The 15461-nt window shown below is 40.4% G+C and overlaps 1 protein-coding gene across 2 annotated transcripts in view; it reads left to right on the top strand.

Moving 5' to 3' along the window:
• Positions 1 to 15461, top strand: part of LOC108250534 (tripartite motif-containing protein 54-like) — a 51778-nt gene that overhangs the window by 33358 nt on the left and 2959 nt on the right. For both annotated transcript variants that reach the window (XM_017440455.2, XM_037977107.1), the window contains 4 exons: positions 5740 to 5895; positions 6316 to 6338; positions 6482 to 6606; positions 13988 to 14415. In XM_017440455.2, coding sequence (XP_017295944.1) covers positions 5740 to 5895; positions 6316 to 6338; positions 6482 to 6606; positions 13988 to 14415 — 732 coding nt within the window. The remainder of the gene's footprint in view (positions 1 to 5739; positions 5896 to 6315; positions 6339 to 6481; positions 6607 to 13987; positions 14416 to 15461) is intronic.

The following is a 15461-nucleotide window of genomic DNA, read 5'->3' on the forward strand; positions in this document are numbered from 1 at the left end:
TTTTTTTTTTTTTGAACAAAGACTTTATTTTATTAATTCTGCATTCACAATCAATAGTTAGCACACTGATTCACAAACATCAAATTCCAATACAACCAAACAAACATCTGAACAATTCGGCAAGTTGAAGGTCCAGGGAGTCTCTTCTCCACGCTCAGTGGAATATAAAACACAGGTTACAAAGGAATTACGGTCATAACATATGGAGTAAAGGGAAGATCTTGCTCTCGTAGCTTTTGCCTGTAACTCAACAGATACATATGTTATATACCTATACCGAGTATACCTGTGTGTTTACACTTATTTTACCTGCTCCTATGTTAATTGCATATATGTTATCAACGGGTTCCACTTTTTCTTAAATGAATCAACGGTCAGCTTTAGTTTTGCTGTTGTTTTCTCCATTGTGTAAACACTCACTAGTCTCTCTTTCCATTGGCTAACAGTGGGGGGCAAGGCTTTATACCAACCTATTGTTATCATTTTTTTAGCTACGAGTACAAGGATTCCAAACAAGTATCTGTTTTCCTTGCTAAATAAAGTACTTGGGGGCACTCCTAGAACAAAGACAAGGGGGTTCCATTCGATATAAATGTGTAAGATATTGGAGATTTCCTCTCTAATTCCTTCCCAAAATGTTTTAATCTTTGGACAATCCCAAAAGATGTGAGTGTGATCTCCAACCAGTCCACATGATCTCCAGCACAGATTTGATTTAGCTTTATCAAATTTTGAAATAAGATATGGTGTTTTGAAATATCTAACAATTACTTTCCAGTAAAATTCTTTCCATGCTGGACTGCTGGTCAGTTTATGTCCATTTTCACATATTTGCTCCCACTCCTGATCCTCAATCACAACATTCATCTCTAGTTCCCACCTTTCCTTTATCCCAGGAGACCCCTCTGACATACATGACTGTAAACATTTGTATAGATTTGACACCGTTTTTTTTAGATTTTTTTTCTTTGGTGACCTTTATGAAGAACATTTCTAAATCAGTAGGTCGTAGTTTAAGAAGAGACCATTCAGTATGGGACATCAGGTAACTTCTCAGCTGCAAATATCTGTAAAAATCAGATGTAGTCAACCCATACTTCTCCTTAATCTGACTAAATGATTTCAGAACCTCCCCTTCAAACAAATCATCAATAAAAATTAAGTTCTTACTTTGCCAGATTTTAAATCCTGGATCCTGCTGCCCTGGTAAAAAGCCTATTATATCCAAGATTTTTACAGCCCTAGATATATATTGAGGAGCTTTCATATTTTTTCTAATCCTGCTTAAAATCTTTTGTGTGCTTTTCATCCACGTATTTTTAATTTTGTTCTTGTTCCAGATTTCAGTTGAGCAAAATGCAAGGGCCTGTAATGAAAATTTAGGGCATGCACTCTGTTCCAGTGTCAACCATGTTGTTTCCTTATTCTGTGTTAGCCAATCTACAGTTGCATGCAATTGTGCTGCCCAGTAATATAATTTTAGATTTGGTAAGTTGAGACCTCCATAAGGCTTACTGCTGGTCAGCTGAGTAAATTTTATTCTGGCCTTTCTTTTCTGCCAAATAAAGGTAGAGATCATTTTTTGCATTTTTTTTAATCTTGTTGTTGGAATCCAGATAGGAAGGGACATAAACAAATACAACAATCTAGGGAGAATATTCATCTTAACTGTTTCAATCCTTCCAAAAAAGGATAGCGGCAAGACATCCCATCTTTCTAAGTCCTTTTGAATTCGATCCAATAACTTTCCATAATTTGCTTCGTATAATTTGGAAACACCAGTGGTAATATTAATCCCCAAATACCGAAACCCGTTAGGAGACCAGTTAAAATTCACTAACTTGGACAGTTCTGGGGGTCGGGTTCCTCTTATCATCATGGCCTCTGATTTTGATTCATTTACTTTATATCCTGAGACTACACTGAAGTCTTTCAAACATTTTAAAATATTTGGAATAGAAATTACTGGGTCTCTAATATACAGTATGACATCATCAGCATATAGTGACAGTTTGTGGGTTCTAATTTTATCTGGTATACCTAATATTGATGAGTCTGTCCTGATCAACTCTGCTAAAGGTTCTATACTGATGGCAAACAAGATTGGTGAAAGGCAGCATCCCTGGCGTGTTCCCCTTTTCAAGGGAAAACTTTCTGACATATAACCATTAACGCGTACTCTAGAGGTTGGGCAGGAATACAGTACATCAAACCAACAAATAAAATTTTCATCGAAACCCATTTTCAATAAGACCTGTTTCAGGAAGATCCAATCGACCCGATCAAATGCTTTCTCGGCATCCAGGCCGAGAAGCATTGATGGGTGTGGGCTTTGTTGGCCAATTGAAATTATATTTAGGGTACGTCTGATATTATTTATTCCGAGTCTGTTGGGTATAAAGCCCGTCTGGTCCGGATTAATAAGTTTATTAATGATCTTTTGTAGTCTTTTGGCCAAGATGGCACTTAAAATCTTGACGTCGTTACATAGCAAACTTATTGGTCTATAAGAGGCACATTGTGTGGGATCTTTACCTTCTTTGTGTATGACAGAGATAATTGCTTCCGCCCATGTTTTAGGTGGATCTTTGGATCCTAAAGCATAATTAAATACTCTGCATAATATTGGAGTAAGCTCAGCTTGAAAACATTTATAAAATTCTCCAGGGAACCCGTCTGCTCCAGGTGATTTGTTATTTTTAAGCTTTCCTATGACAGATTTTATTTCTTCTTCGGTAATTGTCTCCACCAACGTTTTAGCTTCATCCTCGTCAAGTTTGTTAAGATTAATTTGTTGCAAAAATTGTTTGATTTTATCTGCTTTGTTAGGAATGGTCACCGAGTGATATAATTGTTTGTAGAATTTTGAGAATTCATTTGCTATTTCTTTGGGATGGGATACTAGTTTTTTGGATAATGGACACGCAATTTTTTGAACGGCTCGACTTGCCTGCGATTTCCTTAGTTGAAAAGCCAAGAGTCTACTTGCTTTGTTTCCCTGTTCATAGTATTTTTGGTTGGCGAAGCGTAAAGCGCCCTCTGCTTTGTAAGTTAGTAAGTCTTCTAAATTTTGCCTGCATTTTTTTAGTTCTTGTAATACATCGTCCTTGTTTGCTCTTTTATGTTCAGTTTCGAGTTTCCTGATTTGTTCTTGTAAATTCTCTTGTTCTTTCTCGCGATCTTTTTTGATCTTTGAAGAAAATGAAATAATCTTGCCCCTCAAGTATGCTTTGGCTGTGTCCCATAAAATAGAAGGGGAGACCTTGTCCCCATCATTAATATCTAAAAAGAGATTTAATTCGTCTTTTATATATTGGATTGTCTCTGGGTTATTTAAAAGTGACACATTCAATCTCCATAACTTTAATGGTTTCTCTAGGTCCACATTTAAAGACATTGTCACAGGTCCATGATCTGAAATGGTTTGAGGTTCAATATGACATTGCACTACTCTGTAGGCCTCTTGTTTGGGGACGCAAAAGAAATCAATTCTGGAATGACTCTTGTGAGCCTTAGAGAAATGAGTGTAATCTCTGACTTTTGGATGTTTTGCACGCCATACTTCCACAAGCCCCATCTCCTCTAGCAGGTTCTTCAGTGCCTTTGTTTTTGCAGATTGATATTTTTGTTCTAATGGAAATTTGTCCATATAATGGTTCAAGACGCAATTAAAGTCTCCACCAAGAACAAGTATTCCTTTTGAATGACCTGCTAAAATCTGTGCTAGCTCTTTAAAAAAACCTGGATTATCCTCATTTGGGGCATAAACATTCATAATTGTTAGAGTGTTTCCCCCAACCGAACCAACCACCATTATCCAGCGGCCCTCTTTATCCTTGAGTATGTTTTCTGCTACAAAGCATAAAGATTTATGACACAGTATAGCTACGCCCCTTTTTTTATAGTTTTCATAGGATGCACTGAATATCTGTCCCACCCATTTTCTCTTTAGTTTAGCATGTTCTGCATCATTTAAATGCGTTTCTTGCAAAAGCCCAATTGTACAATTTAACCTTTTTAACTGCGCTAGGACTTTTTCCCTTTTGATAACGTGATTTACTCCATTAATGTTATAAGTAACAATTTTCAAAGTATTCATAATTATGTGAAAACAGAAAATATTTTACTTCCCTTCAATATTATATTGGTACCTTCCTTGACATATTTAACATTCAAAATCAACTCGCCGAGAAACAATGAACAAAATGAACAAGCAAACAAATCATCGTCTTCATAGAACTTCCAATTATTCCATGTGCTGCCCTTTTGGATAACATAGGCAGCACACTCCTGATGTAGGATGGACAGGGAGAGTGATCTCCCTGGGCGGGGTACACCTAGTGTGAAGGCAGCAGCCCACATAGTCTCCTACTCTGCTGCGTTAAATGCCCAGTTAAAGAGGAGAAGAGAAAAAAAAAAAAATTAAAACATTCACCAGCACCCGCCTACCGACATTCTAGGTATTAATATTATACTACCTGCATGTCCTTATTTATATAAATATTCCACCTTTCGTAAAAATAACGGCTAAACCGGGGCTTAGCCAAGAGAACATTACCATCTCAACCTTCCTTGTGTTGATCCACAGAGTTTAATATGGCCCTGATGTCCATGGTGTCCGGGCTTGGATCAACCCTCTCACGTCTCCCCTGGGTCTGCCACTCGTTGCGCAGTAATTCTCTCTCCAAAATGTCTCGCTCCTCCACCTCTACAGGGATCCCAAGTTCCTTCAGAGTGGATTTGGCCTCCAGTAAAGAGGGGAAAGTTTTGACACCCTTATCCAAAAACAGTCTCAGTTGAGCCGGATATGGTGATTGTGCCTTGATGTTGCGCTCCTTTAGCTTTTTAATCACTTCACGCACTTGTTTTCGTTTTCTCTGCACCTCGGTAGAGTAGTCCTGATCAAAGTACACTTTGCTCCCCCGAAACTCCACATCCCGCTGCTTCCACGCATGCTGTAGCACCATCTGTTTGACGTTGAAATCCAGAAAGCGAACTATTATGGATCTCGGTGGTGTTGCTGGTTTCGGCTTCGGAACCGTAGCTCTGTGAGCTCTCTCAATACAAATGTCCGTATCATCAGGCAGCTTCAGCCCAGATTTGAAAAAATCTGTAATAAACTGGATCATCTCTTTTCCTTCTGAATCCTCCTTTATCCCATACACTCTTATATTGTTCCTGCGCATTCTGTTCTCTATATCGTCCAGTTTAGCAGTTAATCTGGTGTCTTTTTTAAGTAAGTAAGCTAACACCCTTTCTCGCTGCATGCCTCGGTCTTCTGTGTTACTCACTCTCTCCTCCAGTGTGTCGATTCTCTTTTTTATTTCTCCAATTGTCGCCTCCATCCGAGTTTGAGACTCTAAAATGTCTCGTTGTGCATTTCCAGATTCTTCTCGAAATTTGCGGAGCTCTGTTAGCATTAGCATTTCGCTCTCGGTGACGTTCTAAGCTAAGCTAGCATCTAGCGATAGCTGCTTTTGTGTCATCTTCATCTCCTCGTTTTTCCCCGTCTTCAGTTCTCTTCTTGTAGTCTTTTGTGTCGAAGTCATTATGATATTGTTTCCTGGATTCTTAGGTGGATTTATTTTCTTACAGCAGGCAAATTAAGAGTTATCTCCGTCGGAGCGCAGTCCGCAAACGTCTTTACTGGGTCATGTCGGAAGCGGAAGTCTTTTATGCTGTCTTAAACAAAATATTATTTTTTAAATATCAGTATTCCATTTTTTTATTCACTTGAAGATAATGACCCAAGAAATCAGCTCTGAGGAGGAACAAAACATAAATCGAACCCAGATGTTAGTTCATTGCTGTGGTAACATCATGGAGGCCAACAGGAAATTGCTGGAGAACGCAGAGAGCAGCATGGAAGAGCTGGACATGGCTGCTTTTGTTGAGGTGGGCTGCATCTGCACACATGGAATTGGTTTTAACACAGAAATATAAACCAAAATATCCTTTCAGTTTCTTTGGTGAGCTTGTTGCATATGTTTACTTCCACCAAGGAAGTTAAGTTATTAGTAGTGATGATTGGTTTGGTTTGTCACTTGTAACAAGATTACTTAAAAACAAAACAACAGATGTTGGGGTTGTCAAAAAAGTGATTACATTTTGGCAGTGCTCTGGATCACAATTTGGATCCTACAATTTTTTAATGACCCTATGGCCTTGGTGAAGATTTGCGCTCCCCAAGTGCTTCTAGTTTTTTCTGCAACATGTTTGGTTGTTCAGTGTGTGCAAATCAACTGGAATCAAGAGAATGAAGAGTGATTCTTTAAAATTGTCCTAATTTTTCAACTGTCCTCATTCTTCCTTCAGAATTCACGAGTGCTGATAACAAGGTGAGTATTGTAAAAACACACATACTGTATATATTTTGGAACAAATCATAATTCCCCTGTAATATTCATCTCTCACCATGCTGTTGTAATATTGTTTATTCCCTTCTTTCATTTTTTCCCCTCTACCTACTGTTCCTCTTCAGAGTGATGGCAGCTACCAGCTCCTGTCCATCAGAGACACTGAAACCAAATTTAGAAAATATGAGCACCTACAAATTTAACTTTAGCAGACAAGAGAGAGCTCTAAAAAACATAGATTTCATCAAGGGTAAGTAATAGTAAAAACATAGAAACAATATTTTGTTAAAGTTAATTATTTGTTTCCATTTCCTGGAATAATAGTTTTAATGAGGACGCATTGTGTGAATCTCATGTTCAACAATTCTTGATCAGTAAACTAAGCTACCTAAAAGTTAATGAGGCTAACAACAACAACAAAAACTATTTCTTATGTTTTAAAACAACAAAAATTTTGAAAAAAACATAGATCAAATGACCACTAAAGTGTAGACTGTCTCACAGCATCATTTTTGCTTTAGACAGTGGTTTAATTGTTTATTTTTTCTACCAAATAAGCTCAGCGCATAAAAGATAGCTGTTTGATGTATCCCACCATTGATCAGCTGTGACTAACAATTCTGCCTTTCTAATCTTCCAAAATAAACATTTAAGGAAAGGTTCAGCCATTTTGAAGTGGGTTTCTGTGTGAAAATGGTAAACAATTAATATCTTACTTGTTGTAGGTAGCTCTTTGATAGGACTGAAGAGCACACCCAACACAATTAGGACAATTAGCATGGTTGTGGTATCCAACTGTACCAGTTTCACAGCAGCTCATATAAATGTTATTTCTTAGATATTTACACTGCTGTCACTTTCACAATATCACCCATTGCTGCAAATAGGCTGCAATGTTTTTACCCATGTCTGTGTATGTCCGTTTATTTGATGGTCTATACAGCTAGCAAAATATCTCATGAATAACCGAACAGATTTTCTTCTTCTTTTTCTTTCAGCTGTTCCTATCATGTTTAGCAAAGATAGTACCCAGGTTCAGGCTGAATGGATAAGAACAAGACCACAATAATCAAAGTTTAAGAGTCTTTATTTTAGGGCTAATCATGGAGGAGTACTCAGGCAGGTACCAGGTGGGTAGGCAGACTCGGTGGAGAAGGCAACGGAGATCCCAGAGGGAGATGGTTCCAATCCAGAGGAGCTTGACTGACGAGGGTGTTGGTTTCAGGACAACCAGAGTGGCCGGATGGAGGCAGTGAGGTTACCAGGGCCGAGCTTGAAGAGTCCACCACCAGAGAAAGCGAGAGGTCCCCAGGGAAACCAGAACGGGAATTTCCAGCAGAGATGGCTTGCAAAGTGGCTTCAAGGAAACTGAATGATTCAGCGAGAACTGGATCTCTCCCAGAAGCCTAAATGCCATCAGAGCTCATCAGCCGAATCGGGTGCAGGTGGGATACAGGAGCTCCGCCCATGCCACTCAGGATCCACCAGGTGAGTCACAGCTGATCTCCATAGTACCTCCCCCTCAAACATCGCCTCACGGCGATCTAGGACGCTTCTCTGGGTGTGCCTGATAGAAGTCCGAGATGAGGTTGGGATCAAGGATGAAGGATCTGGGGATCTATGACCTCTCTTCGGGACCGTAACCCTCCCAGTCCACCAGAAACTGGAACCCACGACCCCTCCTGTGAACATCAAGGATCCGATGAACCGGGAATGCAGGATAGTTGTCATTCAAACAAAATGAGGAGGTGGGGTGGGGTGGGGTTGTGTAGCAGGGTTCAAAACACTGGATGAAGGGCTTGACCTGAGAAACATGAAAGGTGGAGTGGATGTGCATGGTCCTGGGGAGCTGGAGCCTGACTGCGGAGGGGTTAATGACCCTGATAATGGGGAATGAACCGATGAACCAAGGGACAAGCTTCTTGGAAGTGTCCTTAAATAAAATATCACGGGTGGAGAGCCATACCTTTTGACCAATGGTGTATCGGGGGGGATCCTGAGGCAGTCAGCCAGTCTCTTGTTTTGTTCCTAACACAGAGTGTAAACACGTTTTTAGTAATACACCGCGTAACATTTAACAGTCACGTCATACACGGTGTTAGAGTTATGCATGCTGTTGTAATAAAACTGACATTATTACACAAAAAAGTAAAAAATAAATGGCAAACTTACCGCAACGTGTTTTCTCAAATTCGACGTTGAGTTCTTGTAGGCTGAAATATCTACAAGTTTTGGCAGACACAGCTGACAGCGCATGATGTAACTGTTCTTTTCAGAAGATTGTAAGGTGAACATTGCTTGTATGTGAGGGCAGGGGTGTTGTGACTCCTCTTCACCAGTTTCTTCTGTCGCCATTCTTTTCAGTACCGTCCGTCTTTCTTTCACTCATCAACCGGGTCCAGAATCTCCGACTCAACATGGCTCGCGTGGAGAGTTTGTTGTGTGTGGTCACGTGACTGGCTGGCTTCACTTGATTGGTTACATGTCAGGTGACAATAAGTTACGCAATATTTTGCTGCAAAGGTTTTTACATACTTAAAACAAAAGTAACGGTAGTGATCGGCACGAAGCCCATAATAACAGAGTAAAGGTTGCGTTTTTCTCTCCTAAAATTTACTCAAGTAGAAGTATAAGTCTTTAACATTTAAAATACTCTCACAAGTACAATTTCCCCAAAAAGCTACTTGAGTAAATGTAATGGAGTAAATGTAACACATTTCTACCCACCTCTGCTTACAGAAAACGGCTTCGGCTTCAGCATCCCAGAGGAAGGTACGGAGAGTAGAGGTGAGTTTAGTTAAGGGGGTTGCCAACTGACTGAAGTCCCTGATGAAGCGGTAGTAGAAATAGGCAAATCTGAGAAAATGCTGGAGCTGTTTCCGGTTCACAGGGGTAGGTCACTCTGCCATGGCTCTCACTTTCTCAGGATCCGTTCGAACCTGCCCACACTCAAACACAAAACCCACGAAAGTAACAGATGGAACACTGAACTCACATTTCTCAGCTTTGACGAAAATCTGGTTCTCCAGGAGGCGTTGTAGAACTGCACAAACATGCTGAGTGTGCTAAAGAGGGTCTCTGGAATAAATCAAAATATTGTTCAGGTAAACAAAAACGAACTGGTTAGAAAAGTATGAGGACATCATTGACGAGAGCCTGGAAAATGTCGGTTGCATTAGTTAGTTCAAACGGCATCACCAGGTATTCAAAGTGACCTAGAGGAGTCCTGAAGGTGGTCATCCACTCATCACCGCTCCTGATGCAAACCAGATGATTGTGGTAATCTGGGCAAACAGGCGGCATTCTGGGGATTGTAGTTCCCAGGATTCCTGCGCTCTCTGAGAAGGTTGTCAATCCGGATCGCCAAGCTGATTAAATCGTTGAAGTTATCGGGCTCATCCCTAGTGGCCAACTGATCTTTGACTAGATCATTTAAAGCATTAACGAAAACCAACAAGACCACAATGATCAAAGTTTAGGAGTCTTTATTTTAGGGCTAATCATGGAGGAGTACTCAGGCAGGTACCAGGTGGGTAGGCAGACTCGGTGGAGGAGGCGACGGAGATCCCAGAGGGAGTTGGTTTCAGGACAACCAGAGTGGCCGGACAGAGGCAGTGAGGTTACCAGGGCCAAGCTTGAAGAGTCCACCACCAGAGACAGCAAGAGGTCCCCAGGGAAACCAGAACGGGAATTTCCAGGAGAGACAGCTTGCAAAGCGGGTGCAAGGAAACTGAATGATCCAGCAAGAACTGGATCTCTCCCAGAAGCCTAAATGCCATCAGAGCTCATCAGCCGAATCGGGTGCAGGTGGGAGACAGGAGCTCCGTCCATGCCACTCAAGATCCACCAGGTGAGTCACAGCCCAACTCCACAGTTCCCTTTTCAGGGGTCGCCACAGCGACCCATCTAACTCTGTCTTCTTCTGTCCTCACTCCAGTTACCTCCATGTCCTCTCTAGCTGTCTTCATATATATCCTTTTCGACCTACCTCCTTGTCTTTTTCCTGGCAGCTGCATCTCTAACATCCTTTCTACCAATATACCCACTGTCCCTTCTCTGTACATGTTCAAACTAACTCAGTCTGGCCTCTCTAACTTTATCTCCCAGTCGTTTAACCTGTGCTGTACCTCTGATGACCTCATTCCTCATTCTCCCAAGGAGAACCTCAACATCCTCAGCTCTGCCACATCCAGTTCTGTCTCCTGTCTTTTTGTCAGTTCCACTGTCTCCAAACCATACAGCATAGCTGGTCTGACTATTGTCTTGTAAGCTGTTCCTTTGACCTTTGCTGTCACCCTTCTGTCACAAATCACTCCTTAAACTTCTCTCCATCCACTTCGCCCTGCCTGGACCCTCTTTTCAGCTCTTTCTTTACCACACTCCCCATTTTCCTGGACAGTCGACCCTAAATACTTGAAGTCCTGCACCTTTGTGACCTTGCAGCTTCACTGTTTCAACTCATTCACACACGTACTCTGTCTTGCTACGGCTGACTTTTATCCCTCGTCTTTCAAGTGAATACCTCCACCTCTACAAGTTCACTTCACCTGTTCCCTGTTCTTACCATAGATCACAATGTCATCTGCAAACATCATAGTCCATGGAGATTCCTGCCTGACCTCATCTGTCAGTCCAACAAGAAAGGGCTCAGGGCCGATCCTTGATACAGTCCCACCTCTATACTGAAGCTATCTGTCAGTCCTATAGCACGCCTCACTACTATCCTGCTGTCTTCATGCATGTCCTTTACCAGTCTAACATACTTCTCTGCCACTCCAGATTTTCTCATACAACACCACAGGTCCTCCCTCTGCACCCTGTCGTATGCTTTTTCTAAATCCACAAAAACACAATGAAGCTCTTTCTGACCCTCTCTGTACGTCTCCATCAACATCCTCAAAGCAAGCATGGAGAACTTGATGATTTGGTGAGGAGGTAATTAAACCATTTGAATCAGATGTGTTGGATCAGAAAAACCTAAAACTCCCAGGACAGCGACCCTCAAGGCCTGGAGTTTGACACCTCTGGCTTAAACCCTTCCCCTAGGGATGCTTCATGTCTTGCTGCACTTCCGCTGTGTCTCTTGTACACATAATACATCTACCTTCCTTTTCTGCATCACGCCAGCCAGCTCTCTATTTTTGCCTGTCATTGACCCTATGTTCAGAGTTGCTACCCTCAGTCCTACACTCTTGACTTTCCTCTTCTCCTTTTGTCTCCTGGCACGTTTTCCTCCTCATGATCTTCGACTAACAGATTTACTATTTTTAATGAAACTAATTATTGGATGCACATTCACATCTGATTAGCTTTTGGCATCAACACCATTCAAAATGGCCGCCACAGGTTATAGACCTTAGCCTACACAAAAGGACTATACCTGAAATTTGGAAGATGTCGGCAGCTGTCTGGGCCATTGTAAGTAAATAAATAAGTAAACTTTATTTATATAGCACCTTTCACAGACATAAAAATCACAAAATGCTATACAAAGATGGAAAACACAACAATCAAAAAGGCAAAAATCAGTGAACAAGATTAACCAAAAGCCAGTTTGAAAAAATATGTCTTGAGACTTTTTTAAATAAGTCAGTTGAATCGGAGCAGCACAATGGTAGAGGGAGAGCTTTCCAAAGCCTCGGGGCCACCACCTGAAATGCTCTGTCACCACGGGTTTTAAAATGAGTTCTGGGTACCGACAGTAGCATCTGATTAGAAGACCTCAGAGTCCTAGATGGACAGAGACGCTTCAGAAGTTCTAATATATTTGGGAGCTTCACCATGAAGTGCTTTAAAAGTGAAAAACAATATTTTAAAATGAGTCCTAAAGTAGACCGGGAGCCAATGTAAACAGGCCAGAACAAGAGTAATGTGAGCTGTTCTGTGGGTTTTAGTTAAAAGCCTGGCTGCAGCGTTTTGCACAAACTGAAGGCAAGCCATGGAGTATTTACTTAGATCCACTAAAAGGCCATTACAATAGTTTAAATGAGAAGAAATAAAAGCATGGACAATCATTTCCAATTCCTTCTGTGATACAATGGTTCGCAGCTTCAAAATATTCCTTAAATGATTAAAACAGTTGTGAACTAACAATTTGCAATGATTATCCAAAGACAATGAACTGTCAAAGAGAACACCCAGATTTCGGAGACTGTTTTTCTTCAAAGGATTTAAAACACGAAGATGCTTCCTGATTTTCACAATTTTAGGCTGCCTGCCTAAGGCTGTCTGGCCTGTGTGAAGGGATGTGCCGAGCTGTGAATGCTCAGACTCTGATGCTGTGCAAGCAGAGACGCAGACTGGACACGACTCTTGTAGAGAGTCGCGTGCCACCTGTGGACCCTGGAACTCGCTGGAGGGATGGAATCGACCTGGGAAAAGTTATTAGCTTGGCTCAGCAGGAATGACCACATTAATTTAACTGATTGGAATCACTATTGAGATGTACCAGTGAGACTCTAAGGCAGACAGAACATTAACAGTGTCAGCCTGACCTATAACAATTTTGCTATCTGAATCTAGCTCCACATGAGTCGACCTTGGAAGGCTGGCTATCTCAAATTCTCCTGGATGTTATGTAAACAAAACGCTCTGCTCCCATCAGTTCCCCTTTCTCTATGACACCTGTGGATTTGTGCCGGAGCTCTATCAAGACCGGCTGATAAACTTTCCATCACTTATCAGGACTATGGCAGGGAGGGCTGTCTGGAACGGTGCTCATGGATTTACTTCACAATGCACACATGCACACACATATAAATACACTTTCCCCTCAACTTACTGTCTTTGCTGGCACCCTACTCATTCCTCATTGTGTATAATGTTCTTTTTGACCAAAATAACTTTTTTTGTTTATTTGTTTTGTGTGTTTTGTTTTGTTTTTTTCTTTGTTTTTCTTTTATCTTTGTTGGTAAAATTCTGCGATAAAAGGAAGTAGGTGATATGCATTTATTTGAGGAATGCAATGCCTGTAAGGCCTTATCTGAGGTTATATTAAGCATAAAAATTATCAGCAGCAATGACGTGTAATACTTTTGGGGCATCCAGGGGTCACATCTGGCAGAAATAACAAAAAATAACTATGTATTATGAAATGAACAGCAGTGTAAAGGTCTATGAAACAGATCTTTAATACAACAAAATTTGCTTAGGATAAGCCCATTTGAACTAACCATGTTTACCTTGTCAATATGATCCAAATGAAAAGGTGCTGACAACAACAACAAAAATCTGCGTTATCAGCTTGATGTGTTTGTGAACTTCTGGGGCATAAACCTGGATGTCAGGAATAATTAGAGTTTCAGTGTAATACAAACTATACGTGACTCTATCTGTTCAGTCTGAGTACAATCCAAAAGTGGTTGGTCTTTGTAGAGATAAGTTTAGTCTGGGAGTGGTAGGCTTCTTTTCTGATGCAATGAATACTTTTATGACAATTACTGATAAATCTGGGACTATCTGTCTGAAGATTTAAAAATAAAAATAAAAAACAACAATATAAATATTACCTGTCCCAAGAAAATAGTATCCAATGATATGAATGCCTCTAACCAGAAAATCATTCATCATTCAGATTTCTGATGTCAGACAGGTCTTGCATTTATTAGTGTCATGTTTTGACATCTTTACAGTTGTAGAGGATGTTCCTGAAGAACTAGAGGTCAGTCCAGAGCCAGAAGAACCCAAATATATTTTTATCCAGAGCACAGAACTGGAACAGTGTCAAGAACCTTCAGTAAAGAACCTGGATGTTGCTGTGGAACCAACTCAGATGTGGATTTCAGCCCCAGTATCTTCACCACTGAAACCAGTACAAATAATGGAACAAAAAGTAGCACAAGTACTTTCAGTTCCACCTCTAGAGAGAGACACTATAGAGTCTGAGTGGGAACTTGTGCAGCTAGACACTTATGAGCCAGGCTTAAATGATGAAGAACCAGCTTTTTTTAATGTGGAAAAGGAAAAAGAGAGGGAGGAGACACATAAAACAAAGAAGGCACCATATCCCATGAAAGAGGAGAACAGAAGTGATGACCAGGAAGGAATGAGCATGCAGCAGGTAAAGTGTTTGTATCTTTTAAGCCACTTTCCTTTCTTTGCTGTTTTTGACACAACCTCATACAGTAGATAGAGCAATCAGTGAAGTTTAAAATCTAAAACTGACTTCAGTTGCTTATTGATAGATGAGCGGTAAATGTCACATCAGTAGCTCAGAATCTTCTCATTTTATTTATTTATTTTTTAAAATCTTGAAGTCCTTATACTTTAATTTCCTTAAAAGACACATATAATGAATTCCAAAAGTTTCTACCCCCAACAAGACAGCAAAAATACAGACAAACAGCAAGTGGTCCAGGTGTAATTCATATAGGAAGTTAAACAAAACAAAAACAAACACTGGTTGTTGGTAGCTGTAATTACAAATTTAAACATCAAGATCAGAGAGAATAAAACCAGCAGAATGAGGAACTGTGCTCAGTATGTCCTCCAGCAGTCTAAGTTTATAGTAGCATAAGAAATAGTTCAGGAAACCCAAGCCAACCCTAACTATAGGATTTATCAAAAAGGAAAAAAACCTTAAGCCTAGTCTTTCAGATAGCCAGAGTGTCAGTCTCACAGACAGAAACTGGAAGTTGGTAACTGAAAACAGCATTATCTGCCCCCCATTCTACATTTAGAAACTCAAACAATCTAGTTAACCTGGAGTCAGAGAGCAAAGTGCTGTGTTAGGAAAAGAATAGAGCAATACGTTTTTTAATATAAGATGGAGCTTAGTTTTTGAGAGCAATAAGTAATAAGTGGTGCATTTATTTATATTCAACACCTTGACTTTGAAACCCATCCATTTTCTTCAGAAGCCACATGCTATATATATATATATATATATATATATATATATATATATATATATATATATACTGCAACTTGTCTATTCCCAAGGCCTTAGAAACTGCCAAACAACACCTCAAAGCCAGAGGCGGCTCCAGAGATTTTTTTCTGCAGGTGCTAAGGGGGTGCTAAGCATTTTATTGAGGGTGCTAATGAAGGATTATTTGTTCTTACAGTTCTCAACACACACAGACGCAAGCACAAACATATATAATC

The sequence above is a fragment of the Kryptolebias marmoratus genome, linkage group LG8 (assembly GCF_001649575.2).
Source record: "Kryptolebias marmoratus isolate JLee-2015 linkage group LG8, ASM164957v2, whole genome shotgun sequence".
In the NCBI taxonomy this organism is placed as follows: Eukaryota; Metazoa; Chordata; class Actinopteri; order Cyprinodontiformes; family Rivulidae; genus Kryptolebias; species Kryptolebias marmoratus.